This window comes from Malania oleifera, chromosome 1 (genome assembly GCF_029873635.1).
Source record: "Malania oleifera isolate guangnan ecotype guangnan chromosome 1, ASM2987363v1, whole genome shotgun sequence".
In the NCBI taxonomy this organism is placed as follows: domain Eukaryota; kingdom Viridiplantae; phylum Streptophyta; class Magnoliopsida; order Santalales; family Ximeniaceae; genus Malania; species Malania oleifera.
In genome coordinates, this window is record NC_080417.1 from 137502907 (window position 1) to 137530453 (window position 27547).

At 35.0% G+C, this 27547-nt stretch overlaps 1 protein-coding gene across 1 annotated transcript in view; it reads left to right on the forward strand.

Moving 5' to 3' along the window:
• Positions 1-2123: 2123 nt before the first annotated feature.
• LOC131155112 (trafficking protein particle complex II-specific subunit 130 homolog) overlaps positions 2124-27547 on the forward strand; it is a 64942-nt gene continuing 39518 nt past the window's right edge. Inside the window, exons 1-12 of the mRNA XM_058108042.1 lie at positions 2124-2476; positions 3383-3612; positions 13171-13352; positions 23113-23296; positions 23740-23830; positions 23919-24079; positions 24908-24997; positions 25099-25260; positions 25412-25473; positions 25652-25742; positions 26691-26854; positions 26991-27201. Coding sequence (XP_057964025.1) covers positions 2413-2476; positions 3383-3612; positions 13171-13352; positions 23113-23296; positions 23740-23830; positions 23919-24079; positions 24908-24997; positions 25099-25260; positions 25412-25473; positions 25652-25742; positions 26691-26854; positions 26991-27201 — 1692 coding nt within the window. The 5' untranslated portion in view covers positions 2124-2412. The remainder of the gene's footprint in view (positions 2477-3382; positions 3613-13170; positions 13353-23112; positions 23297-23739; positions 23831-23918; positions 24080-24907; positions 24998-25098; positions 25261-25411; positions 25474-25651; positions 25743-26690; positions 26855-26990; positions 27202-27547) is intronic.

A 27547-nucleotide genomic window follows, 5' to 3' on the forward strand; every position in this document is an offset into this window, starting at 1 on the left:
CATCAAAGCTAGCACCAAGCTTTTGTTGACTGTAGCGGGAGTCGCGGCAATCAACAGAATTGTAGTAGTAGACAAGGGGCAGTAGCCATAGATAAATGTGCCTTTGAAACTTGGTGATCTCACCATTCGCAATGCAATTTTTTTAGTTGGGATCTCACCATTCACAATGCAATTTTCGTAGTTGTGATCTCACCATTGAATTTTGAATGCAATGGTGAAGGTGCTTGTGATCAAGTGTTAGACGTATGCTAAAATCTAGGGTTATATAAAATTTTCAAAATTTAGTCTTTTTATCAAACTTTAAGTATGATTTTTTTTTGGTCCAATTTTTAAAATTAAGAGCAGATTCTAAATAGCAGATCTCCATAGTAACATATATTATAAATAAAAATCATAAACAAAATTTAACATTAAAGATGAACAAAATCATACTGATTTAATTATCGAAATTCTAGATTATAGTAGTTTTAAATTTTATTGGAATATTAAATTACTAAATATATAATATTGTTTTTATATCCATTTGATAGTATTTTTCCTAACTAATTATCTTAATGCATTGAATGGTTGGAAATTGAAAGCACGTGTAATGAGTAAAAAAAATCCCAATATATATATATATATATATATATATATATATATATATGTATATATTTTTCTCAATCATGTTAATTGTCATTCTTTGCGTGGGAAACAAAAATAAAATATTTTTAAAGTTAGGTCTATAAAAATGCAGTATCTTTATTAGTTTAAGAGCATAATTAATTTGTTTCATTTTTTCTTTAAAATATTTAGAATCAAACTAATAATTATTCTCAATTCCTTTATATTTTTTATGGAAAAATTATACAAATGTTCAAAATGTATGACGATACATTATTTTTTAAGCCTTAATATGTACATACAAGAGTAATTTTACAAGCATAGCATGTGCCGTAACTAGTTCATTAAAATGATATTATGTCATACTCAAAGTAGTTTATGAGAGGAAAGCCAGAGTTTGGAGAGAGACTTGGGGAGAAGGAAATATTAGTTTGAGGATAGGCTTTTTATGTCTCTCATTTGGTGAAAAATGGATATGGGATAAAGGAGAATGGTCCATTATTTTAATTTACTTATTAATGTTTTTAAGTGAATTATTTAGTTAATTTGAATAATTGAATAAATTTTTTGTGATGGAACCATGATATTGTTTCTCCAAAATAACTTGCCCATTGTAAATTAAAGTAAAATATTATAATTTAATTTAATTTAATTTAATTTTTTCTAAGGAGTTTAAGATTTAGAATATTGTTAAACATGATTGGTGTTGTCAAACATTAGGCCTAAATAAATTTTGGATAAAAGCCCTTACTTTGAAATCTTTAGAATTTTGTTTAATTTTTTTAAAAAAAATAATTGTTATATCATAATTTACCGCTTGACATATCACGGAATAATTGTAGAACAAAATAATTTAGTATTTCTTTTAGACATTTATGAATTTGTCAAGAACTAGCGTCTCACTGGCTGCCCAACTATATTTTTGATAATGTTTTCAAAGACATTATTTATGCTATTTGTTTTCAAATTGAGCCCATAAACATAAAAAAAGAAAAGAAAGAGAGAAGGGCAATCCAATGCACAAAGCTTCCACAATGTGGGGTTCGGAAAAGGGGTGGATCATAAATAATAAATATAAAATAAAAATAAGCTAAGCATGCCATAAAATATATGGGAATGTTAGACACTACATTTTAAAAATAATAAAATTCAAGTTTTGTGAATATATAAAATAAATAATGTATTTATATTATCCAAACTAATGTCGGTCTCTAATTGTTCATTTTTGTCACTTGCTATCAATTGCTTAAAGCATGAACAAAAAAAATGAAAATATTTTTTGATTATCCAAACACATTTTCATTCTAAAATTAAATGTTTTCTGAACATATTTTTGAAAACAAAGCATTAATAATACAACTTCCGATTAATATTTTAAAAAATTTTATTTTTAGTTTTCGAAGCAAGAATCTGAGTGCAAATTTTGAACCAAGCCCAAGCATCCGACGAAGCATTTCATCCTCCACTTGGATAGCGTAACAGCACAAACAAACACTACCTGCTGGGCCCTCCTAACTCGTAAGGAAGACAATAAACCGATCAGGTGATGCGACGGCACCCGAGATCCGGTGCGACCAAAGCAACTGCGCCATTAAACGGTTCTGATTAGACTTCTCAACCATAACCATTGACCCTGCTACGGCGCGATGCACCGAATCACAACAAGTTGAAATCGTGAAATCCCAACATCGACGGGGGGAACAATCTGCCGGGGTTGAAGTTGATTACGATACAGAGGAGCGACTGGAGTTAAAAACTCACTGCTTCTCTCTCTCTCTCTCTCCCTCTCATGGTTTCCACAGATTGATCATGGCGAATTTCTTAGCTCAGTTTCAGGCCATCAAGAACTCCTGTGATCGCCTCATTATAGCAGGTAACGACTCTCCGTTCTTATATCTGAGATATACCACTGCGTTTCTTGAATGGATCTCGAGTGTCAAGATTCTTCATTTTGCTGAGATTGAAATTCATGCTTTCGACTCATAATTGTGATGTTTCTCTATGGATTTGCAATCTTTACGGTCAGATTTGAGCCAAGACTGAAGATTAAATGTTCAATTTGTTCTTACATGTATCCAAGAATTTTCGCGCACCTGCTTTAAGCCAGTAAATTCTATAAATTGAGATTACATACAGTCTTTTTAGCGTGGCCCGTCCTTATGTGGAGGGTCTAGAACGTCATGTGATTAACATTTTAGAAGTAGAAGTACTTCAATTGCTCTGAGAGTAGATATTGAGTTGATTTTTAGCATTATAACAGAGAAGAGTACTTCAATGCCTTATTTGAACCGTCCCATCTAGAACATTTTTCACTGGCAATATTGACTGGCATTTGTTGCACATTTCTATTTGAGCCAGTTTGATTTTCTGAGATTAATTATATTGGAGCTTCATCAGTCTAAGCTAGATCTTTTGAGAGTCATATGGTGCATGACATTGTACATGTATGGTGGGAACTGTGTAGACTTGTGGTAGTTTCTTTTTTGTTTCTAATTTTTTTGATAAGTGTTGCGAAAATTAGTCTTTACTATGTTCCAACCGTAATCAATTCTGTTGATTAACAGCTTCTGTCTGCATTGCCGGCTTGCTCAGCCTCTTTCAAGCGGCAAAGATTTTCTTCCTTAGTCCCCAACCCCCTTTTTTAATTTTGTGTTACCTGTTTGTTTTGTAATTAGTTAGGTTAGGTGCTTATTGCAATGACTATGAAAGGAAATGTTAAGCCATTGTCGTTCTTTCTACTTTTTCCTCATCTCATGATTTCCCCATATACTTTGTCCAGTCGAAGATGTGAGTGATTTATGGCCTGTTGTCAAGAATGGATTTGAAGAGAGACTGCCATTCAAGAGAGCTTGTTTGAATAACAAGACTCGGAATCTCATTTTTGTGGAGAACTTGCCAGCTGAATTCATTTTAACAACAGATGCTAGACTTCGCAGCCGTTTTCCCCAGGAACAATCAATTTTTTGGTTTCGAGAACCATATGCAACTGTGGTTCTTGTTACTTGTGAGGTAACTTGCTATATTTCTTGTGTCTTTCCTGTATAAATAAGGTAGTCATAGCTTTTCAAGCTTTGGATAATGAATGTTTAGTTCCAGTTGTCATGCATCTTATAATTATCTTTTAAAGATTTGGAATCGGCATGAGTGTCTTATGCCTAAACTTTTCTTGATATGTGATGGATCCATAATTGTTATATGCATTATGAACTTGAGAAATAAGCTGCTGTGGTTGCTGCTATGTGTTTGATTCCAGATTTAAAAAAAAAAAAAAATTAAAGCTAACAAGAATTGTTGCTAAAAAAACCACAAACATCCCATGTGCAAATTAAGCACACGATAAGGATTCAAAGAAAACATGGAAGATTATATGTGGTTCAGCACTTTACTTGCCTATCTCCACTATCTGCTCATGAAATCTACTATTGGAAAGGTGTTTACATTCACCTACCCTCTATTGCAAATACTCCCAATCCCACTCTACCACAAGGTCCTAATATGCTAAAAACTTGCCACAATCCCTTGCATACAAATGCCTCTCATAAGTCTCAAGCTCCCTCACATGCCACTCTTACATAAGTAGTGTTTTTCTACCATCTTCCAAACCTTAAAACTGCTTGGACAAAAATGTTCTTCATAAACTCCTCAGAGCTGGTCCAAAATAGGTTTGCTGACTTCGTGGTTGATCCTAAGATTAAAGCTCTTTCTCTTTTTGTTCAGGATGCTGGGTAGTTAACGTCCTTCACACAGGCAGTTGACCAGCTGTCTTCATCACATCAGATTGAACCAGTCTTCACGAAAATAGATTTCAGACCTATCTTCTGAACCTGCCTGGTTTTCATATGATTTAAGTTTTTGTTACAGGTTGTCAATGATATTTTTTGAAACTATCATATGCCTAGTGGAAATTATATATCCATTCTGTAATTCTGATTATGAAAAAAAATTCCATCCTGAATTTTTATTAGTGTTTGTAATTGTGATACACACACACTTTATATGGAAGGAGTGGCACATGATATTTGTGTGCAGTTCTTTTAATCAGTTAAGAGAAATTTCAATAAAATGGCAGCATGTAGGTGCCACCCATGTACAAACAAGAAAAGAGGTAGAGAACAAAAAGATGGATCGAAAGTGTGATGTTGTATCCAAGAGATCAAAAATAAAATGTGACCAGGTGCACAGCCTAATGAACCAGCTTGAAAGAGTAGTAAGCCAGATCTATCCTTGAGGATTGTGGGAGTAGTAGATGTTCCTTCAAAAGCTCAACAATTTTTTTTTCTCTGTCCATGCAATTGAGAAAGCAGTAAGAGGAATCAAAGACAGGTTTTTTTTTTCCTCCTTTCTCTATTTGTAGAAATGCCCTTTCAAGCCCAGATTTCCATTCCCACAAATTCAGCAGTGATCCAGTGCCGTTCTGAAAGAGCAATGGCCGGATTCCAAAAAATTCTGGTCCAGGAGCAGTGGAGCAGTAAGTTGTCCACAGAAACATGTTTGTGAAGAAAGTATCTATTGGTTTTTTGTATCACTGCAAACCTCTAAAGCACCAGCACTTCAACAAGGGGGAGTGTCGGACACCAGCACTCCTCTGATACAGCCTTGTTATGTGTGGACATAGTTGTCAAATCGGGATTCAAATTATGAATCTAAATTCTATTTTTGGGAATTGAGAACCGAGAATCGAATTGAATCATAAGATTCGGTACAAGTTCCCAAAATCAATTCAAAATGACATGCTTATAAAATATATAAACGACAGGAAAAATAATAGAATAAATATAAATTTTGACAATAAAAACATTGTATTTCATGTATATGCTTTCCCTTATCAAGTGAAAAGTAAGGGAATGAGTCAAGAAATATAATAAAAAAGAAACTTATGCTGTTCAAGGGAAGGAATGAAGAAAAATAATAAAAAACTGAACTTTAAGCGTTTGTCAACAATTAAAATATAATAATATTTTATTATTTCTCAGTTAAAAAGAAAGAAAAACGTAAAAAATGATAATAATTGAACAAACTACTAAAAAAACCAACTTTTGAATCCTTAACAATACCACAAAACATGAGTACAAAACTAAGATCTAAAGTTCTATTTCTCTTATTTTTTTAGCCAAAAAAAATAATGTAGACCAGGAATGGAGGGCAAACCTCTAAAAATAAAAGGCTAAAAAAAAAAAGAAATGTTGTTTTTACGGTGTTCAGCTAATTGGGTTTGTCAGGATATGATAGGCTTGGAATTGTGTGACTTGATAATTTCGGATTGATTTGTTAGATTCACGAGGTGAATTGATAGATACGGCAATGATTCATCATTTTTAAATTCGCTTGTGAGATTCAAATGAATTTGGTGTGGAATTGATACAAATTGCATCAATCAAATTGTTTGTAAAATTCTTCTATGTCTGTCGAACACTTCTTTGACATGTTAGACTTATTTTAATTTTCTGAGACATGTCAGATATGGTCAATATGAAGTGTCCAAGACTCACATGACACATTGGGTATTATTATTATAAGAAAAAAATAATAAAAATCTTAGATGTCATGTCATGTTATCGAATTTTGAGAGTTTTTGTACTGTCCAAATTAAGTGAGCTTGTTACTTGCATTGATCGCATTACCTAAAAAAAATTTGTTTTTACCAATGAAGAGTCTAAAAATCAAAGGTACCATATTTATTAACATTAGATGCAAATTCAATGATGTTGACTACTAGATATTTTTCTAGAGGGTCATATTTGGATTAAAAAAATATGCCATTAACAGTCATACATAAAATATATATATGTTTTATCGCTGTGTTCATGTTGTGTCATGTCTTGAATTTTTAAGATTTGATGTGTCAATTTCTCCAGCACCTATTATGTTGGATGCCTATGTCTGTGTCCATGCCCATGCTTCATGGCTGCAAACCCCTTTTTTTGAAGGTTGTTGAGAGTGAGAATCCTCCCCAAGTTGCCTCCAAGCAAAAAATGCAATTCTGATTAGTGCAAGAGTTCTCCAAATGGCTTTCCAAGGGAAATCATGACTAATCTTGGAGAAGCTGTCAAGCTGTTTATAGAAGAAGCTGATCATGAAGTCGCCATTTTTATTAAGCTTCCATAGAGGCACATTTGGATTGGTCCATTGGGCACTCTTCTATAAAGACAGCTGTAAATATCAGCAAAAACTCCACCTCCCAATCATGGGCAATCCAATTGATCCAATTGTCTTTTTGATCAGTGAAGAAAAATGAATTTTATTAGTGAAAACAGGTCGTCACGTGGATGCTGAACAATACAGTGAGAACAACAAAAAATAAAAATAACACCAGTCAAGGAAGTACATGAAGGAAATCAAGAATTATGGACAAATCCCTTCCAGGCATCCACTGTGCCAACTAGAGATCATAAACATCCAACTATCCAAGATGGACTGCATAGAACTGATAGAAGAAACCTTCCCCTCGAAAACCCTCCTATTCTTTTTGATGTAGGAGAAGAAGCAGGACCTTGGGAAGATCCTTGCTGGAGAATAATTTAGAAGAATTGGGTTAAGGGATTCTTGGGTTTAATTAGTAGTTTTTTATGTATTTAGTTTAATTAGGATAATATTATAGGTGCATATATGCATGTGCTAAAGCTGCATACATGTGCTTGCCCATATACATGTTTGAGAACTTCATATATGTAGGGAATGTGAGAACTTCATATATGTTTGAAAGCTGGGTTATAGATTACCATTTTGTTGTGAAGTTTATGTTTTTCGCTTAGTACTTATGAAACCATATGTATGGTTGAGTTGTTTAATCATCACCTTCCATATGGTTATGTATGGCCATTGTACAAAAGGAAATTAGAGAATGAGACAAAATGACTAGAACTTACATGCTCATTTTTCCAACATTTGGTTAGAATTTGGAGAACGGTAAGATTCCATTTGTTGTGCAAATCAATGCGCAGCGTGCGGAAACCGACTGTGCAATGCAACAACTAATGATGAACAATATGGAAACACAATCACACAGATTATAAAGAAAGCAATAAAACAATGACACAAGAATTTAATGTGGTTCGGCAATGTGCCTACGTCCACGGGAGCAAGTGGCTGAAATTTATTATCTATTAAAATCAGGATTACAATATTGTATATATGCTAACCCTACACGTACAAAGGGGTTAGAAAGTTCCCTAAATACCCTTGTATGAATCCCCAAAGGATTTCCCTCCAAATCCCCTACCTATTGATATTCCCAATTCAAAATTCAAAAACAGCGCCAAACAAAACAATCGATGGTTTCTTCCTAAGACTAAACTATCGATGTAACTATTGACTCACTCTGCAAATCGTCGATGGTTTCCTTATGTAGACCAGCTTCCCTGTTTTTCTTCACCATGCTTTCTTTGTACATGTGTTTCACTTAATATATGAGCCACGTACTACAACAATCTCCACCTTGGCGAATATTCACCCCTTAGGAGAAAACGGAAACATAACCATTGTTCCACTTGGGATAATAGGTTGGGATGCCTCCCATCTAGTAACTGGAGACGTTGATCAAGTCCAAGCAATGTTTGAACTTGTCCGTGGTAACAAACTTTGTCAACATGTCTAATGTATTCTCAGAAGTGTGAACTTTCTCAAGCAGTAGTTCACCAGAAGAAATCAATTCCCTGATCGTGTGAAACCTCACATCTATGTGTTTGGTTCTCGCATGATACACCTGGTTTTTCGCCAAATAAATGGCACTCTCACTATCACAATGCAACTGAATTCCATCTTGCTGAATACCCAGCTCCTTGACCAATCCTATAAGCCACAATGCTTCCTTGGCAGCTTTGGCCACTGCCATATACTCCGATTCAGTAGTAGATAGTGCAACTAGAGACTGAACCATGAACATCCAACAAATAGGCCCTCCCACAAGGCTGAATACATATCTTGTGGTAGACCTCCTGTCATCCAAGTCCCCTGCATAGTTTGCATTCACATATCCCAAAACTGAATGATCACTCTAATGCTTGCCGAACATGATGCCATAGTCTATAGTACCCTCAAGTATATGAAAATCCACTTGACTGCATCCCAATGATGTTGACCTGAATTTGAAAGAAACTTGCTCACCACACTGACAGCTTGTGCCAGATCCGGTCTTGTACATACCATAGCATACATCAAGCATCCCATCCCACTGCACTGGCATATGGGACCTTTGACATGTCATGAACGTCATTATTTGTCTTTGGGCACTGGACGGTAGACAATTTAAAATGATTCGCCAACGATGTACTCACTGGTTTTGCATTATCCATGCTAAATCTCTCCAACACCCTCTCAACATAGCTACACTGAGATAATCACAATCTCCTAGAAGCTCCGTCCCTGTGAATCTCCATCACAAGAATCTTCTTGGCCGCACCCATATCCTTCATGTCAAACTCTTTGTTCAACAGAGTTTTCAATTTGTTGACCTTAGTCATACTCTTCGCAACAATCAACATGTCATCCACATAAAGCAATAGAAAAATAAGTGAACCATCATCAAGACTTTTCACATGAATACAACAATCATACTCACACTTCCTATAGCCAATCCGGATCTTGTAGGAGTCAAAATGCTTGTATCACTGCCTTGGAGACTTCTTCAGCCCGTAAAGTGATTTTCTTAATTTACAGACCAAGTGTTCCTGTCCAGGTTGACTAAACCCTTTTGGCTGTACCATGTAAATTAGTTCCTCCAAATCACCATGGAGAAATGCTGTCTTTACATCCATCTGCTCCAAATGCATATCTAAATGCGCCAGCAATCCCAACATTGCCCTGATGGAAGTGTGTCTGATCACAGGGGAGAATATCTCATCATAATCAATCCCTTTGCTCTGTGAGTAACCCTTTGCTACTAATCGAACCTTGAACTTTTCTCCTTATTTTTCGAATACCGCTTCTTTCTTCCTATACATCCATTTGCAATATATCACTCTCTTCCCCTATGGAAGCTCCACCAACTCTCATGTTTGGTTCTTAAGCAGTGACTCCATCTTTTCCACTATAGCACCCATCCATCTACTCTTCTCCTTGCTGTGCACCGCCTTTTGAAAAGTATTAGGATCCCTGCTACTAGTAATGAGTGCATAAGAAACGAGATCATCAAATCCATACCCAGGGGGTGGCATGATAGTGCGTCTGGGCTTGTCTATAGCTATACTGTGATGCTGCTGGTTTCTTGAGTTAGAACTCCCTACGTTCTGAACATTTTTATCTCTGCCATGAGTCTCTAACTCCACTTGCACCATTGCTGCTGTAGTTTTGTAGCACTTGTTTCTCTTCTTCTTCCTGAGTACGCTGCAACATGACTTTCTCATCAAAAACCACGTCTTTACTGATCACCACCATGTTTGCCTTTGGATCCCACAACTTGAACCCTTTCACTTCTTTCTGATACCCCAAAAAGATGCACTGTCTAGACTTCGCATCAAGCTTCAATCTCTCCTCACTAGAAACGTGCACATAAGCTGGACATCCAAACACTCTCAAGCCAAAGTAGTCTACTGCGCTGCCTGTCCACACCTCCTCTGCAACTTTCCCATCTAGTGCTTCCCTTGGTGATCTATTAATCAAGAAACACGCCATATTTACTGCCTTTGCCTAAAAGTTCTTTGCAAGCCCTGCATTCAATCTGAGACACCAAGCTCTTTCAGCTATAGTTCTGTTCATCCTTTTCACCACACTATTTTGTTGTGGTGTCTAGCGTACTGTGAAGTGTCTCTAAATGCCATGTTGCTCACACAACTGCATGAATCTCGAATTAGTGTACTCAATACCATTGTTTGACCTAAGGCACCTAATTTTACTCTCTGCTTGATTTTCCACTTCAATTTTCCACAATTTGAACTTGGAAAACGTCTCTGACTTGTGCCGCATGAAGTACACCTAGACTTTTCGTGAGTAATCATTGATAAAACTCACGAAGTACATATGTCCTTCTCGTGATGCTACCCTTATCGGCCCCTAAACATCTGAATGAATATAGTCGAGAATTCCTTTCTTCTTGTGTGTGGCTGTCTTGAATTGCACCCTATTTTGTTTTTCAAGAACACAGTACCTGCAGAAATTTAGCTTGCATGTTTTGACACCCTTCAAAATATTTCTCTTATGAGGCTCCATCATCCCACACTCATCCATATGCCCTCACTGCATATGCCACAAGACAGTACAATCTGACTCAGACTCTGCAGCTGCAGCTCCACCTACAATTGTGGTACCCAGCAGTGTATAGATTTTTCCTGCTAACTTCTGCCCTTTCATCACTGTTTAGACGCTTTTACTTACCTTCATTACTTTACTTGTAGACTTGTAATTAAATCCATTACAATTTAAAGTGCCCAATGAAATCAATTCTTCCGTAGATCCAGTATATGCCTAACATCTCATAACGTTCTAACCACACCATCAAACATTTTAATCCTAATATTCCCTATTCCAACAACTTTGCATGAAGCATCGTTTCCCATCAGGACAGAACCAGAATTTACTGACTTGTAGGTGCTGAACCAATCTTTATTTGGTGTCATGTGATAGGAGCACACTGAATCCAAAATCCAAGAATCCGTGAGGCGATCTGAACCCAATGAAACAGAAAGCATATCTTCGTCATCGCTCTCTGAGTCTCCTTCTTCCACTACATTCACATATTTTGATGAACCCTCTTGATTTTCTGCATTCCCCTTCTTTTTCTCTAGACAATCTAGTTTTATGTGCCCTTTTTTTCCGCACTTAAAACACCGTGTTTCCTTCTTCCTCTTGGAATCGTTCTGAGATTTGTTGTTACTCAGTCTGCTTCGGAACTTGCTTCTCCCATGTTCTTGGTTACCCCTTACCACAAGCCCTTCACCTTCTGAATTCTTATCGCTGGCTTTCTTCCTCTTATGAAAACCTAACAGAGCGCTTGTGATCTCCTCCAAATTTAGGGTTTCTTTTCCCCACGTCAGAGTTCTAACCAAATTTTCATACGTATGAGATGCAGGTAGGGAATTTAGTAGCATCAACGCCTTGTCTTCGTCTTCAAACTTCACATCAACTCGCATCAAATCACTGATGATTTGATTGAATACATTGATGTGTTGGTTCAGATCTGAACCCTCTGACATCTTAAGCCCATATAGTTGTGCTTAAAATACAACTTGTGCGTCAACGACTTGGACGTATACTGACTTTCCAGTTTCTGCCAAACTGCCGCCGGTGATTCCTCATCTATGACGTGATACATCACATCATTAGCCAGACAAAGCTTGATAGTTGCCACAACCTTCGCTTCCAATTCCTTTCAACTTGTTTCATCCATGCCTTCCAGTTGCCTTCCGTATAGCGCTTTCACCATACTCTGCTGCACTATAGATCCTTAGCCCTCCTTTGCCATAGTCCGAAATTTCCTGATTCGTCGAACTTGACAATGTCAGATTTTGTAGAAGAAATCCCAACCATTGTATCCAATAGCTCTGATATCAATTTCTTGTGCAAATCAATGCGCAGCGTGTTGAAACCGATCGTGCAATGTAGCAACTAATTATGAACAATACAGAAACACAATCACACAAATTATAAGCAAAGAAATAAAACAAAGACACAAGAATTTAACGTGGTTTGGCAATGTGCCTACGTCCACTGAGCAAGTGACTGAATTTACTATCTATTAAAACCAGGGTTACAACATTGTATATATGCTAACCCTACACGTACAGAGGAGTTAGAAAGTTCCCTAAATACCCCTGTATCAATCCCTGGAGGATTTCCCTCCAAATCCCCTTCCTATTGATCTTTCCAATTCAAAATTCAAAAACAGAACCGAACAAAACCATCAACGGTTTTAGACAAACAGTCGACGGTTTCTTCCTGAGACTAAATCGTCGATGTAATAGTCGACTCACTCTGCAAACTGTCGATGGTTTTCTTTTGCAGACCATCTTCCTTGTTTTTCTTCACCATGCTTTCTTTGTACATGTGTTCCACTAAACATATGAGCCACGTACTACAACACCATTTAATATCTTGAACTTGATTTTTGGAGACTTGTACACTGTCTTAACGTTTGCATTATGTGCTATATGTGTTTGTCATGCATTTCATATCCAATTAATTTGTGTTAAAAATTCAAATGGGACTGTATAAAACTCAAAATTTCTTATGCAAACCTGATTTGAACATTGAGGCTCAGGTTATTGCTACCTTGTCTTGAGTTGGACTTGCGATGCAAAAAAGGTAAGATACAGTAGCAATTAAAAATATAAAACATGTGCTTATAAAATTTGAAATATCTAATTCTTATTCATCATTACAAGGGCGGGTCTCGGTGCATTAGTGAAGATGAGTTGTGTGAACATCCTTTTGTATCTTAGAGTAATGCTCCATAAATTTATCTTTTGTGACCCTACTTTGGCAAGAGACTCGTGCATTGGCTGCCCTTTTCCTTACTTTTTTATTCCCAGGATGAACATAGTAATACTTGGTTAATTATTGCTGTTTATTTTTCTGTTTAATTTTTTTTTGCTTGATTTTTTCCTCCTGAACATTAAATTTTATTCTCCTCTGCAGGATCTTGATGAGTTTAAAACCATTCTTAAACCTCGTCTGAAATTAATTGTTCAAAATGATGAGAAGGAGTGGTTTATTGTATTTGTGTCTAGAGCTCACCCCAACAATGACCAGTCCACCAAGATGGCAAAAAAAGTATATGCCAAACTTGAAGTTGATTTCAGCTCAAAAAAGAGAGAAAGGCAAGTACTTTTTTTCCTTTTGTTTTTTTAATAAAAATTATTTCCGCTTGGCAAGTTTTGAGTGACTATTTAGATGATCTTATATTTTAAAATGATGGATTTGAGTTCTACTGAAAAATATATCAACTGATTCTTATATTTTATTTGATGCCCTTGTCCATCTATAATACTTAGCGAGGTTTCTGCTGCACTTCAAGCTTACCTAGAATATTTATTTGTTAGGAGGCTTACATAAACATTTCATTGATTTTTTTTTAATTGAATCATCAGTTTTTGGTGTTGTAATGTAATTTAAAAGATGGAATTGATCTGGTGTCATCATCATCATAATCATAAACTCTTTACTCTTCTTTGTCTTCTTATCATTCTTTAACTGAGGAGAATGTTGAAAAAACTAGGGACTGGCAGTCTATTAAGATATATCTTGTAGAAGCATAATAAATATATTTTGAAAAATTTCTATGGCAACGAAAACCTAAACCATTGCCCTAATGATCATTAAAAACTTCATGTCCTGTCCATGTAAAGCTTCAAATCTGCCCATTGTGTTTGTGCTTCTATAAACTTGCACATGCTTGCAATGCTGTTTTTTTAGATAACAAAGAGAAATTTATAGGGGGGTCTAGTTCTGAAAAAAAAGAAAAAAGAGAAAAACAGGGGTCCAATTTTGAAATTGGACTTTGAAAAGCCTTCTGATTGGGTTATGTTGCGTTTCTGGGATAAAGTCATGGACAAAACTGGTTTTAGGGTGAGATAGATGAAAAAGATTTGTGGATGCCTCTAGTCTGTTACTTTTCAGTCTTAGTGAACGGTGAGACCAAGTATTGGTTTTGAGTTTCTAGAGGCCTTGATAGGGAGATCCTATTTCCATTTTTCCTTTTATTTGTTTCAGATGCTTTGAGTAGGATGATTTATTGAGGCGTTGACACAAGTTTGGTGGAAGTGATTAAGGTGGCACATGAGGATTTGTCTGTATTGCATCTTCAATTTGCACATGATGCTATTCTCTTTCTTTTTGAGGATATGAGCAGATCCTTTAATGCACTAATCATTTTGCAGGTATTTAAAAAAGTGGTGGGGGTTAAGAACTAATTTTTATAAGATTTGTATTGTGGGAATTGATCTTGAAATTTGGGTCCTTTTGCTAGGGTAGCAAGTAATCCTATTGCTGATTTTTTTTGTGATCTGGTTTTTTGAGATAGTTGCTAGGAGGTTGGGTGGGTGGAAAGAGATGTTCCTTACTTAAGGGAAGTATTATTTTTGCCCATGCTTATTTGTCCAACATTGTTGTATACATCCCTTTTCTGAAAGCTTATGAGTCACACGGAGATTAGAGAAGTTAATGAGGGACCTTTTGTGATTAGGATAGAGACCATCTTGTAGGATGGACGATTGTGAATAGGTCCTTGGTGTGGAAATGGTCATGGCGCTTTCCTTTAGAACCTAATTCTCTTCGGCATGGGGAATTCATAGCAAATTTAGACTTCTACAAAATGGGTGGGATGCAAAAGTGGGAACTAATATCACTTGCTCGAGTCTTTGGAAATTTGTGTCTCAAATTTATCATTCCTTTTTTCCTAATGTCTGGGAAAAAAGTCGCAATGGAGAGAGATGTTTTTGGGAGGACCACTGAGTTGAGCAGGTGCCTTTGGTTCTTGTGTATCATCATCTTCTTTAGTTATCTACCCTTCATGAAACCCCTAGTTCTGATTTCCTCCTTTTGCAAGAGGGTGGGCATTTTTGGGATTTCCATTTTGCGAGGAACCTTTATGAGAGAGAGACTAATGAGATTGCTTTTTTAGTAATGTGTCTCATGTCCATTTGGGGAGTGATAAGAGAGTTTGGAGCTTTGTTTTTTTTGGGAATATTGTAGCAAGTCATTTTTTTCTCATTTGATTCATGATCCTGATATTACTCTTTTTGCTATTTATTCTTCAGGAAAGCTAAATTTCCTTAAAAAAAAAAAAAAAGCTTTACTTGGACTGCAATCCTTGAGAAAATCAATAACAATGACTTGCTTTAGAAGCAAAGACCTAATAAGGTCCCATTGCCTGTCACCTGACATTTGTGTCTTTTGCTTTAGGAGCGGCGAGACATGTTCACATTTGTTTTTACACTGTCTCTTCCCTTAGACTCTTTTGGGATGAGTTATTTGGTATATTTAGCGTAAATATCTCTGCCTCTCCTCTCTGGAGTCTTTGGAGGCTTTTTGCACCATTAAGTTTGTGGGGTTTGGTAAGTGAAGGAGAGGAAAACTTTGTGGCGGTGTTCTGCTATTGCAATCATTTGGTATTCTTGAGTGCAGAGAAATGCTAGGTAAGGGCATGGCTACTTCTATTAACCTGCTTTGGGGCAGAGTGGTGTTTCTTGCATGCTTGTGGTGTTTAGAAAATGGCTTCTTTTGACATGTATCTCTGGACGACTTACAGCAGCATTGAGTTGTTTTGTAATTGTTCTTTTTTCTTGTTCTTCTAATTCTCTCAATTCTATCAACATATACAAATTCTAATATCTGTCCTACATCAAGAACTTCCTTTCTTTTCTCCCCAAGACCCAAACAAATTCAAGGATTCTAGTTTCTTTAACCCTAAAATAATGAAAAAGCAGTAAAGATTTTATGGGCTGAGAAATCTTGTTTCTTCAATATTCTTGGATTTTTAATCTTGAATTTAGATTGAAGAATTCCTGCAATCCTTTGTTGCTTAAATATTCTTTGATTGATTTTTCGTTAGTAGCATCAAATTTCTTGCGGCAGAGACGAGACTATAGCAGCTGAAGCCATAGAAAACCAAATCCTAGTCGACCCAAAACTTCAGATTCGTTTTCCCCGACCCAACTCCTATTTGGGTAGATTGAAGAATTCTTGCAATTCCTCGTTGCTTAAATATTCTTCAATTGATTCTTGTTACCAGCATCAATTTTCCTGCATCAAAGGGTATTTTTCAAGTACTTGTCTTCACCTTTTTAGTTTCAGCCACAAGTGAGATCTTCTCCTCTCTTGTTTTTTCGTTTCTTATTACTGTTATTAAATACATATTTTTTTTCAATAGTTGGTTAGCTGTGGTGATTTTGTCTCTAGGATTTGTAGGCTTAATATTTGTTTTTTGTGTTTTCATTTGCAAGTCTTGGAATATAACAAAATTTATTTATTTATTTATTTATTTATTTATTTTTTCCCAAAAAGTACTATTGCGTAGATTTTAGTCTAGCTTGGATGCACACCCAAAATTGTATGCTTTAAATTTTTTTTTAATTCATTGTATTGTGTGAGTAGTTTCTACTAGTTTTAGGGTGCAACTTAGAAAATTGTCTTTGTGAAATGAGTTTGCTAAAAAGAAAAAAATGCAAACGTTTACTTCACTTATGTAATACAAAGTCTTCGTACACACAGTAAGTCCCAAGCCCGAATAAAGGAGTAGGGTTGTGTTAGGTAGCTGATAGCCAACATAAAACGTTATCAGATCCTTTTATCATGAATTCTTACCAAAGTCACCTAAATCAAGGGAATAGACTTGGTCAGTATAAAAGGGAGAGGGTTAATAAGTTAGTACAACAAACTAAGATAAGATTAGCAACTTGGAATATAGGGACTCTTACGGGGAAAAAAGTATGGTAATAGTGGAAATAATGTTTAGAAAGAAAATTAATTTAGTCTACTTTCAAGAGGCGAAATGGGTAGGAGAGAAAGCCAGGGAAATTGAAAAATCAAGATTTAAACTTTGGTACACTGGCAAAGAGAAAGATAAAAACGGGGTGGGTATTATTGTAGATAGAGACCTAAAAGATAATGTAATAGATACTAAAAGAATGGGGGATAGGGTCATTACAATCGAGTTAGTTTTAGGCCTAGAGATAGTGAACGTCATTAGTGCATATGCTTTCCAAATAGGCTTAGTAGAAAATCTGAAAAGACAATTTTGGGAAGATATGGATAGTAGTTTACATGGGATTCCAATGTTTGAAAAGACATTCATAGGAGCTGATTTGAATGGTCACGTTGGGAAGGATAATATACGACATAAGAGGATACATGGAGGCCATGGATTTGGAGATAAAAATGAGTCCAGTGATACAATCTTAGGTTTTGCCATGTCTTACGATTTGATTATATTGAGTACTTGCTTTATAAAAAGAGAAGAACAGTTGATAACTTCCAAGATTGGGTACAATAAAAGTCAAATAGATTTCTTTTTAACTAAAAGCAGGGATTGTCTATCTTAAGTATCTTGTAAGGATTGTAAAGTTATCCCAGGTGAAAGTTTGGCTATACAACATAGAATCTTAGTATTTTATATACATATTAAAGAATGGAAGACAAGGATAGCATAAATAAACACAAAAGGACTAGATTGTGTAACTTGAAGGGAGATAATAAAGTAAAATTCAAAGATAAAATGAACAAAGTGTGATTGGACAATAGGGGATAAGGTTGGTGTAAATACTATTTGGAATAAAATGGCGAATTCTATCGTAAGGATAGCAAAAGAGGTTTTAAGTGAGTCCAAAGCAAGATACTTGGGTAGTAAAGAAAGTTGGTGGTGGGATCAAGAAGTCCAAAATTTGTTACGACAAAAAGAAGTTGGTATAAGATATGGAAAAATTGTAGAAATATAGAAAATCTTGAAAAATATAAAGAAGTATGAAAAAAATGCAAAAAGGACTATCATTGAAGCTAAACATAGGGCTTATGATACTTCATATACTAAGCTAGATACAAAAGAAGGAGAAATATACATTTATAGACTTGCTAGAGCTAGAGAAAGAAAATGCAAAGATTTAGGTTTTGTAAAATGTATAAAGGATGAGAATGATAATGTCTTAATTAGAGAAGAAGACATAAAAGAAAGGTGGCATAGATACTTCGAAAAGTTGTTCAAATGAAGAGAAGATTAAAAATAGGAGATTTATTCATAAAATTAGAGTCTTTGAAGTTAAGATGACATTGAAAAAGATGAGAAGTGGGAAATCTATAGGACCAGATAAAATTCCAATTGAAGTTTGGAAATGTTTAGGGGTTAAAGGAATTATTTGGTTAACTAATCTATTCAATAATATTATAAAAACCAAGAAAATGTCAGAAGAATGGAGGAAAAGTACGTTAATACTTCTATATAAAAACAAAGGCGACATTCAAAACTGTAATAATTATCGTGGAATTAAGATTATGAGCCATACGATGAAATTATGGGAAAGGGTAATTGAACATCTAATAAGATTAGAAACAAAGATTTCAGAAAATCAATTTGGTTATGCCTGGGAGATCAACAATCGAAGCTATTTATCTTTTAAGAAGTTTGATGGAAAAGTTTAGGGAATAGAAGGATATGCATATGGTTTTTATTGATCTAGAGAAAGCTTATGATAGAGTACCTTGGGAAGTGCTTTGGTGGCTATTAGAAAAGAAGAGAGTTTGTAGTAGATATATGGAGGTCATTAAGGATATGTATGATAGAATAGTGACTAGCGTCAGGACTGTAGGAGGAGAGTCTAGAGAGTTCCCAATCAATAAGTGTTCATAAAGGTTCTACTTTGAATCCTTATCTTTTTTACTTTAGTAATTGATGAAATTACTAGGAATATCCAAGATGAGATCCCTTGGTTTATGTTGTTTGTAGATGATATCATGTTCATTGATGATAGCAGGAGCGGAGTGGATTCTAAGCTAGAACTTTGGAGAGCCACATTAAAGTCCAAAGGGTTTAGGATAAATAGGAATAAGACTAAATATACAACAACAACAACAACAAAACCAAGCCTTAAGTCCCACTAGGTGGGGTTGGTTATATGAATCCTTTTTCGCCAATTTATGCCATCATGGACCATTTCTTTTGATAGATTCAAGGATATTAAATCCTTACTCACCATCACCTCCCAAGTTATTGTAGGTCTACCCTAAGCCGTTCTATTGCCTTCCATAGTAACTAACTCACTCTTCCTCACTGGCGCACTATGTGGCCTACATTGCAAGTGTCCATACCATCTGAGTCGTCCCTGCCTTATCTTATCTTCTATAGGATCTACACGTAACTTACCGCGAATATGTTCATTCTTTAATTTATCTTTCAATGTTATACCACTCATCCATCTAAGCATTCTCATCTTGGCAACTTTTACTTTTTGGGTATTTTGTTTCTTTGTCGCTCAACATTCTGATCCATATAGCATAGCTAGTCTTATAGCTGTCCTATAAAACTTCCCTTTTAATTTTAAGGGTATTCTATGATCACAAAGCATACTTGAAGCACTTTTCCATTTTACCCAACCTGCTTTAACTCTATGCATTACATCATCTTCAATTTCTCCTTCAGCTTGCATTATAGATCCAAGGTATCGAAATCTATGAGTGCTATTTATTTCTTCATCATTAAGTTTAACTTTGTTTCCAATATTCCTCATATCATTACTAAAATTACATTTTATATATTCTGTCTTATTTCTACTTATCCTAAAGCCTCTAGATTCCAAAGCTTCTCTCCATAATTCTAACTCAGCCTCTACTTCGGCTCTAGTTTCATCAATTAATACAATATCATCTACAAACAACATATACCATGCAATCCTCTTTTTGAATACTCTTAGTCAGTTGGTCCATTACTAAAGCAAAAAAATAAGGACTCAAAGCAGATCCTTGATGTACGCGGTGATTGGAAATTCTCTAGTTTCTCCATTTATAGTTCTTACACTAGTCATTACTCCATCGTACATATCCTTAATGACATCAGTATACCTACTAGCTACACCCTTTTTTTCTAAAACCCACCATAGAACTTCCTTAGGTATCCTATTGTATGCTTTCTCAAGGTCAATAAATATCATATGTAAGTCCCTTTTCTTTTCCCTAAACTTTTTCCATTAATCTTCTTAAAAGATGTATAGCTTCTGTGGTAGATCTCCCAGACATAAAACCAAATTAATTTTTTGAGACCTTTGATCTTTGTTCAACTACTCTTTCCCATAGTTTCATTGTATGACTCATAAGTTTAATACCACGATAGTTATTACAATTTTGAATATCTCCTTTATTTTTGTATATAGGTATTAAAGTGCTTTTCCTCCATTCATCTGACATTTTCTTAGTTTTTATAATTGTATTAAATAAATTAGTTAACCATATAATTCCATTATTACCTAAGCATTTCCAAACTTCAATTGGGATGTAATCTGGTCCTATAGCTTTCCTATTTTTTATCGTTTTTAGTGCAAACTTAACTTCGTTAACTCTAATTTTGTGAATAAAGCTCATATTTTTAGTCTTTTCCTCATTTGATAATTCTAAGTTTAAGTCTTCTATTTGGTTTTCATTAAACAACTGACTAAAGTAACTTCCCATCTTTCTTTAATGTCTTTGTCCTTAAACAAGACAATACCATCCTCACTTTTTATACATTTTACATTTCTTAGTCTTTACTCTTCCTTTCTCTAGCTTTAGCAAGTTTAAATATATCTCTTTCCCCTTCTTTTGTATCTAATCTATCATACAAACTATTAAATGATCTGTGTTTAGCTTCACTGATGACCTTTTTTGCATCTTTTCTCGCCTCCTTATACTTTTCAAGGTTATCCCTGTTTCTATATTTTTTGCCATGTTTTATATCAAATTCTTTTTTGTCTTTACGACTTTGTGTACATCTTTATCCCACCACCAACTTTCTTTGCTATTCGAGAATCTTCCCCTTGATTCACCTAAAATCTCATTTGCTATTTTTTAATAGAACTAGCTAATCTACTCCAAAGAGTATTTGTATCTATCCCATCCTCTATAGTCCAATCCCCATCTTTGATCATTTTATTTTTAAGTTTTATTATATTTTCTCCTTTTAGGTTCTACACCTAGTTCTCTTATACTCGTTTATTTTATCATTTTTCTTCCATTTTTTAATGCATATATCTAACACTAAGACTCTATGTTGTGTGATTAGGCTTTCACCTGAAATAACTTTACAATACTTGCATGGTAAACGATCTACTCTCATAATTAAAAAGAAATCTATTTGACTTCTATTTTGTCCACTTTTAAAGGTTATTAAGTGTTCTTCTCTCTTCTTAAAGCAAGTATTCATTAATTCATTATACTATAAGACCAACTATACTTTATGGTTCAGAATGCTGAGCAACTAAGAAATAACATATACAAAGAATGAAAGTTGCTGAGATGGTTTAACATTAAAAGATAAAAAGATGAACATATACTCAAAAACTTAAGCATAACACTAGTTGAAAACAAGATAAGGGAGGGGTGACTTAGATGGTTTGGGCATTTAAAATGCATGCATAATAGAGCACTACCTGTGAGGAGGAGTGAATTAGTTATGGTTTATGGCATGAAAAGGGGTAGGACTAAGCCTAAAATTACTTGGAATGAGGCAATGAGGAAGGATTTAATAGCCCTTAATCTAATAGAGGAAAATTCTTTGGATCGGGTGAATTGGTGGAAAAGGATTCATGTAGGTGACCCCACCTAGTGGGACTTAAGGCTTGCTGTTGTTGTTGTTTGTATAATACTATAATTAAACAGCCTAGGTTTTATAATACAATTTGTTGGTATAGTTCTTCAATTTATAAGAAATTTTTGACTAATAAAATAATGGAACTTTTTTAATTTACATGCCTCATGTGCCTAATAGATTAATGTTGTATATCATTTGACAAGTTACAAATTTTTTTAGTAATTTATTTATCACACATATTATCAATCAATGAGTAATTTATATTGATTTTCATAACGTAATGGAAGTGAAAAAAAGAAAATATAATTTTTCTATGAGGAGCATTTTGAAAGCCGGTATAAAATATGCAAATCTACCAATATGGAAAAGGTTGTGCATGCTTGAAAGAAATTCATGGCCATTCTCCTGCTTCCTTTTATGCAACATCTGTTGCTGCCTCCTCAAATTGTGGGGTATTTCATGCAATTTGGATGTTGGGGTTTTGGCAAAACCAGAAAAGGAAAGGCCTTATATGCGTGGTTTTTGCTACCTTGTGGACCCTTTGGATTGGGAGGAATTCAAGAATTTTCAAAGATCACGTGACTTCCCCTCTCTTGTTGTCAGACAGAATTGTGTTCTTGCCTCTTTTTGGGCTCATCCATATGGGTTTTTCTTGGGGTTGTTGGTGCCTGGCCTTCAAAGAGATTGGATGTTAGCTCTTTTCAAATTGATTAAGCTTTTCTTTTGTTGTCTTTGTCTCTTTATTATATTTTTTTGGGGACATCTTGTTCTTGTGTTGTGCATTGCTTTTCTGTTAATATGTTTTTTCTTATCCAAAAAGCATCCTCTACTTATGCTTTCCACTACATATGTTACTTGTATGTTAGTCTATCTGCTACCGCTATAGTGCTATTTAAAACCATTCCCAAATGCACTCCCTCCATCTGACTCATCACCACACTTTTTTGTTCTCAACCCAATCTCCATCCTTCCAGATCTATTCCGAATCACTCACTGTACCAGGCAGACAGTCTCACAAAAAATTGTCTGTATAAGGATTCTTATGGTATACAAATTTCATCTTATTTGACTGGAATGATTGGTTAATTAGGTGGATGATATCATTCAAAAGAATCTGATATAAGTGGAAATTTGAAATTACCAAAATCAGTTGATTTTTGATATGTTTATTGAAACAGTTTTTCCCATGTTTTCCTATAGTATGTACATATATATATATATATATATATATATATATATATATATATTTATACCATGAATATCTGTCAGAGTCCTTACCCCCCCGATGTCTTCTTTTTATATGCTGCGATCAGGTGCTGCAAGTTAGATATCCATGGTCCTGAAGCAAATTTTTGGGAAGACTTGGAGTCTAAGATTATGGAGTCGATAAGGAATACTTTGGATAGGCGGGTTCAGTTTTATGAGGATGAGATTCGTAAGCTCAGTGAGCAGCGCTTTATGCCAGTCTGGAACTTCTGTAACTTCTTCATTCTGAAGGTTGTTCTAGTGATACTGTCATAGTTTTTGTACTAAACAATATAATTGGGTTTTACTTGCTTTTGGGGTTCCTGGGCATTGTGCTTGGCTGCAAGAGACTGGTGCCTCGTGTGATGATGAGAATTGCTAACTTCTTTTCAATGATCCGCATTCTGGTTTAATGTAAAAATCAATTTACTTGAATGAATTGTCATTTTCTTGTGGTTTTCTACCTGCCCATTGGCCTGAAAGTAGGTAAAAGAGAATGTGCTTCCCATGTTGAGAGGAATGGGGAAACACAGGTCTTATCAACTTTTTGTCTCCTTAAAGCCACAAGTACCCTGTTTGTCACATTCTCATTCAGAATATTCCTCTTTCTATTTTCCACTCAGAAAGAAATGTTATGTTTCACTGTTTTATGGAGTTTATCAGTTTTCTTATGCATTTGTACAATTGGTTCTCAGGAAAGCCTAGCTTTTATATTTGAGATGGCTCATCTTCATGAAGATTCATTACGTGAATATGATGAATTAGAACTCTGCTATTTGGAAACAGGTGCTTAATGTGATGATTATGTTTACAGTTAGAGTTATTTTGTATCTTGAGCCATGTTTGCTCCTTTCCTTGTTTGCATGTTGTGCAGTTAATGTGCCAGGAAAACTTAGAGACTTTGGAGGAGTAGAACATGTTGATGATCAGGCAGCATTACTAAACCCTGGAAAGAAACCATTGACACAAATTGTACAAGATGATTCATTTAGGGAATTTGAATTTAGACAGTATCTGTTTGCCCGTCAATCGAAGGTACATAAGATTGAGAAGTAGTGATTTAACCTTTATAGTAACTGCTTCTTACCTTCAAATTGGTTTCTGTTTACTTATTGTATTTCTTACATAACATTCCAAGGCATTGATAACTTAGTTCTATTAAGTTTAGGTTTGCCTTCATTCAGCCAACACTCCCTATCTATCATTTGATTGGTTTTAAATACATAGGAGGATGCTTTCATATGTTTGTTATCAATTGAAAGATTGCAGAGGTGCTTACTCTGAGAAAACCCTGCTAAGCAATCCCTGTAATTGCAATGAAGGCTTTTGTATTTGATGTTTATAGAAAAAACATACTTTTGTTATAATCAAATTCTTAATAAAGCTTTTAAGTGATTCGGGTAGATACAGCAAATATTCTTAGCAATTAAAAATTCCTGAATGTGGTATTTTACCATGACAATTTTTGTAAATCCTAGTGGTGAATATGGGGCACATAGTTTTGCTAGTGTATCTTTACAAATGGAAATTTGAAAAAATTTCAAGAAAAAAGTAAATCTCTAATCCTAAATTTTATGTGAATGCTGTTGCCAGTGTAATAAATTATCATTGCAAAGTCCAAGTGTTTAATAGGTGACAATGATGAAAACCTCCGGTATGTTAGTTGAAGTCCCAAGAGTTGTTAATTGCCATTTGTTTTATCGCTAGTTTAAGTCGATTATATATTTAGAAACAAATTATCCTTTAAAATTCCATGAATCTTTAATTATGGTATGCAGCCTTGAATTCTTATTTTCCTCATTTAAGGATCCTTACTGCTGTTATTAATGTTTGAACTTTCTCTTTGTATTTTGAAATTTGCAGCTACTATTCCAGCTTAACCGTCCCTTTGAGGTTGCATCAAGGGGTTATTCGTTTATAATTAGCTTCTCTAAAGCACTTGCACTGCGTGAGGTTGTTGATATTCTTTTTGTTTATTTTTTTTCTTCATTTTTGTGTTAGTTTTGATTTTTTTGAGTTTCAGTAAAGAATGTTCTTTCTGATCTTTTTTCCAGCATATGCTACCGTTTTGTATGCGTGAGGTTTGGGTTATAACTGCTTGCTTAGCCTTAATCAATGCAACTGCTTCAAATTATAAAGAAGGGCTTGTGGCACCTGATATAGAAAAGGAGTTCTACCGTCTCCAAGGGGACCTCTATTCGCTGTGCCGGGTCAAGGTATACTGCACCATCTCATGAGTAATTAGGGCTAGATAACAATTTGAGGTAGCTATCTAAAATAGAAACCTGTTAAGTACACACTTTTTTCCTGTTAATTTCAAGTACTCTACTTAAATTATGTTTGATGATTGTTTTGTGCATATGGCAGTTTATGAGGCTTGCATATTTAATTGGATACGGGATGGATATAGAAAGAAGTCCTGTCAACAGGCGCGTCGTCTACCTGCAGATTGCATTTCTTTGGGCATTCTATAAATATCTTTAAATTATCTAAACCTTTAGTTTGGTTAATCATGTTCTGGAATGCAAAAAAAATTTCTTTATTTTTAAAATGTTTGCATACATTTTCTCATTTTTTTTGGAATTCTTCCCCCTCCCTTTTCTGCAGTGCTTCACTCAGTATGCTACCTTGGCCCAAGCCAGCAGTTTGGCCTTCTGTTCCATCTGATGCTTCATCTGAGGTGCTTGTGAAAGAGAAGGCAAGTTCTTCTAAATGGTACACTCAAAATTGAATTGGAGAAAAAAAAATAGTTTTATTTATATATTTCCTTTTTTCTGGGTAATGAAAACATCATCCCTATGGTAGGCCCGACACACTTTCTTGACTGTTAAATTTTAGTGTGATTTTTTTCATATGATTGATGTTTCAACTTTTGTACTAATTGTTCAGAATGAAACATATAGTGGAAGGTAGACCAAAGTTAATTTACCCAGATATAAGTCATAAGACAATTAAGATGGGCCTGCATGGCTGCGGCAGTTAATGGCCAACTAGATGACCATATTATCAGGCCGAACTGAATCTGCTCATTGGAAATGTCATTTACCTGCTTTTTGAAAATCTTAATGACAATAGTTTTTACCCTTCTTAATCAAATTATCCCTACTTTGTGCTTTAGGGATTTTCATCATCATCATCATTTGCTCTAACCTCAGAAGAGTTTGCTGATTCAATAGATATAGCCGATATTAATTGAAAAAAAATACAGTTATTCACATTATGGATCTATTTAATATTATGTTAATTAAAAATGTGTGTGCATGCACACGAAGGGCTTCTGCTTGTGTTCTTGCTTTGAATTTGCGAATTTAAGACTATGAATTTGTGCAAAGTTGAGTGGAAGCATTATTGCCTTCACAGATTATCTTCATAAGTAGATGAACTTTTTAAGAACTGCCTGCCTTCTTGTCAATTAATTGTGCAGTAGGTTGTTGTATTGATGATGTCTCGTAGAAGGACTCCCTTGTGACAATCCTTGTATGGAAATATTTATTTTTTAAAAGCTGTGAGGATGAGTAGCATTAACTTCAAAATTGATCACTAAGAGGTGTCGATGTTAAACCATTACTGTGTACATGTTTTATTCAATAATGCAGCAAGAGCTATACATGATGTTGTTGCCCAATCTGTTCTCATTTCTATGTAGATGATTCTTCAAGCAACTCCAAGAGTCAAGCACTTTGGCATCCAGAGGAAACCATTGCCTCTTGAACCTTCTGTTCTTTTGCGTGAGGCTAACCGGCGAAGAGCTTCTCTTTCTGCTGGAAATATGTCTGAAATATTTGATGGTCGCCCAAGTTTCATTGATGGGTAAGAAAATTTAAGCATTTTATAATTGTAATTGTCATTCTTTAAGGACCTGCATTAATTTTTGAAAGCAATGTTAAATGACTAGTCTGTTTTTCCACTTGGATTTTTTTTTTTTCTAATTGATATATATTGACAGCTCAGGTTCAGATGTGTCGCTTAAGATGTCCCCTTCACCAAAAGTACATGCAATTTCCATGTCGCGAACTAATTCTTCACCAGGAATTGAAAGCTCAATTGATCGGCCAATGAGACTTACAGAGATTCATGTTGCTGCTGAGCATGCTTTGCGACGTACAATTTCTGATGCTGACTTGTTGGGAGCTTTGTCATCTGTGAAGGAGTTTGAGGTACTAAACAATTTTGCGCCCCCCTCATCCTCCCCACTCTCCACCCCAAAAAAAAGAAAAAAGAAAAAAATGAATGCAGAATAATTTCATGCTTAGTCCTCGTTTGTTCTTTCTTGTTGGATGATCTCTATAACCACATAACAATCTCTTATTCTAATTGATTTTGATCTTAATTGAAAATTCCTTTAACTATGGTAGGAATCACTCTGCAAGTCGTTTTACTTAGAAAAATGTGAAATCATTATATCATAGATCTCCCTAGGTTTTTCAGCATCTTTCCAATAATAGAAGTCCCTTTGGTCACATTAAAATGCTCTACTGAGTATCAATTGCATTTTACTTTATG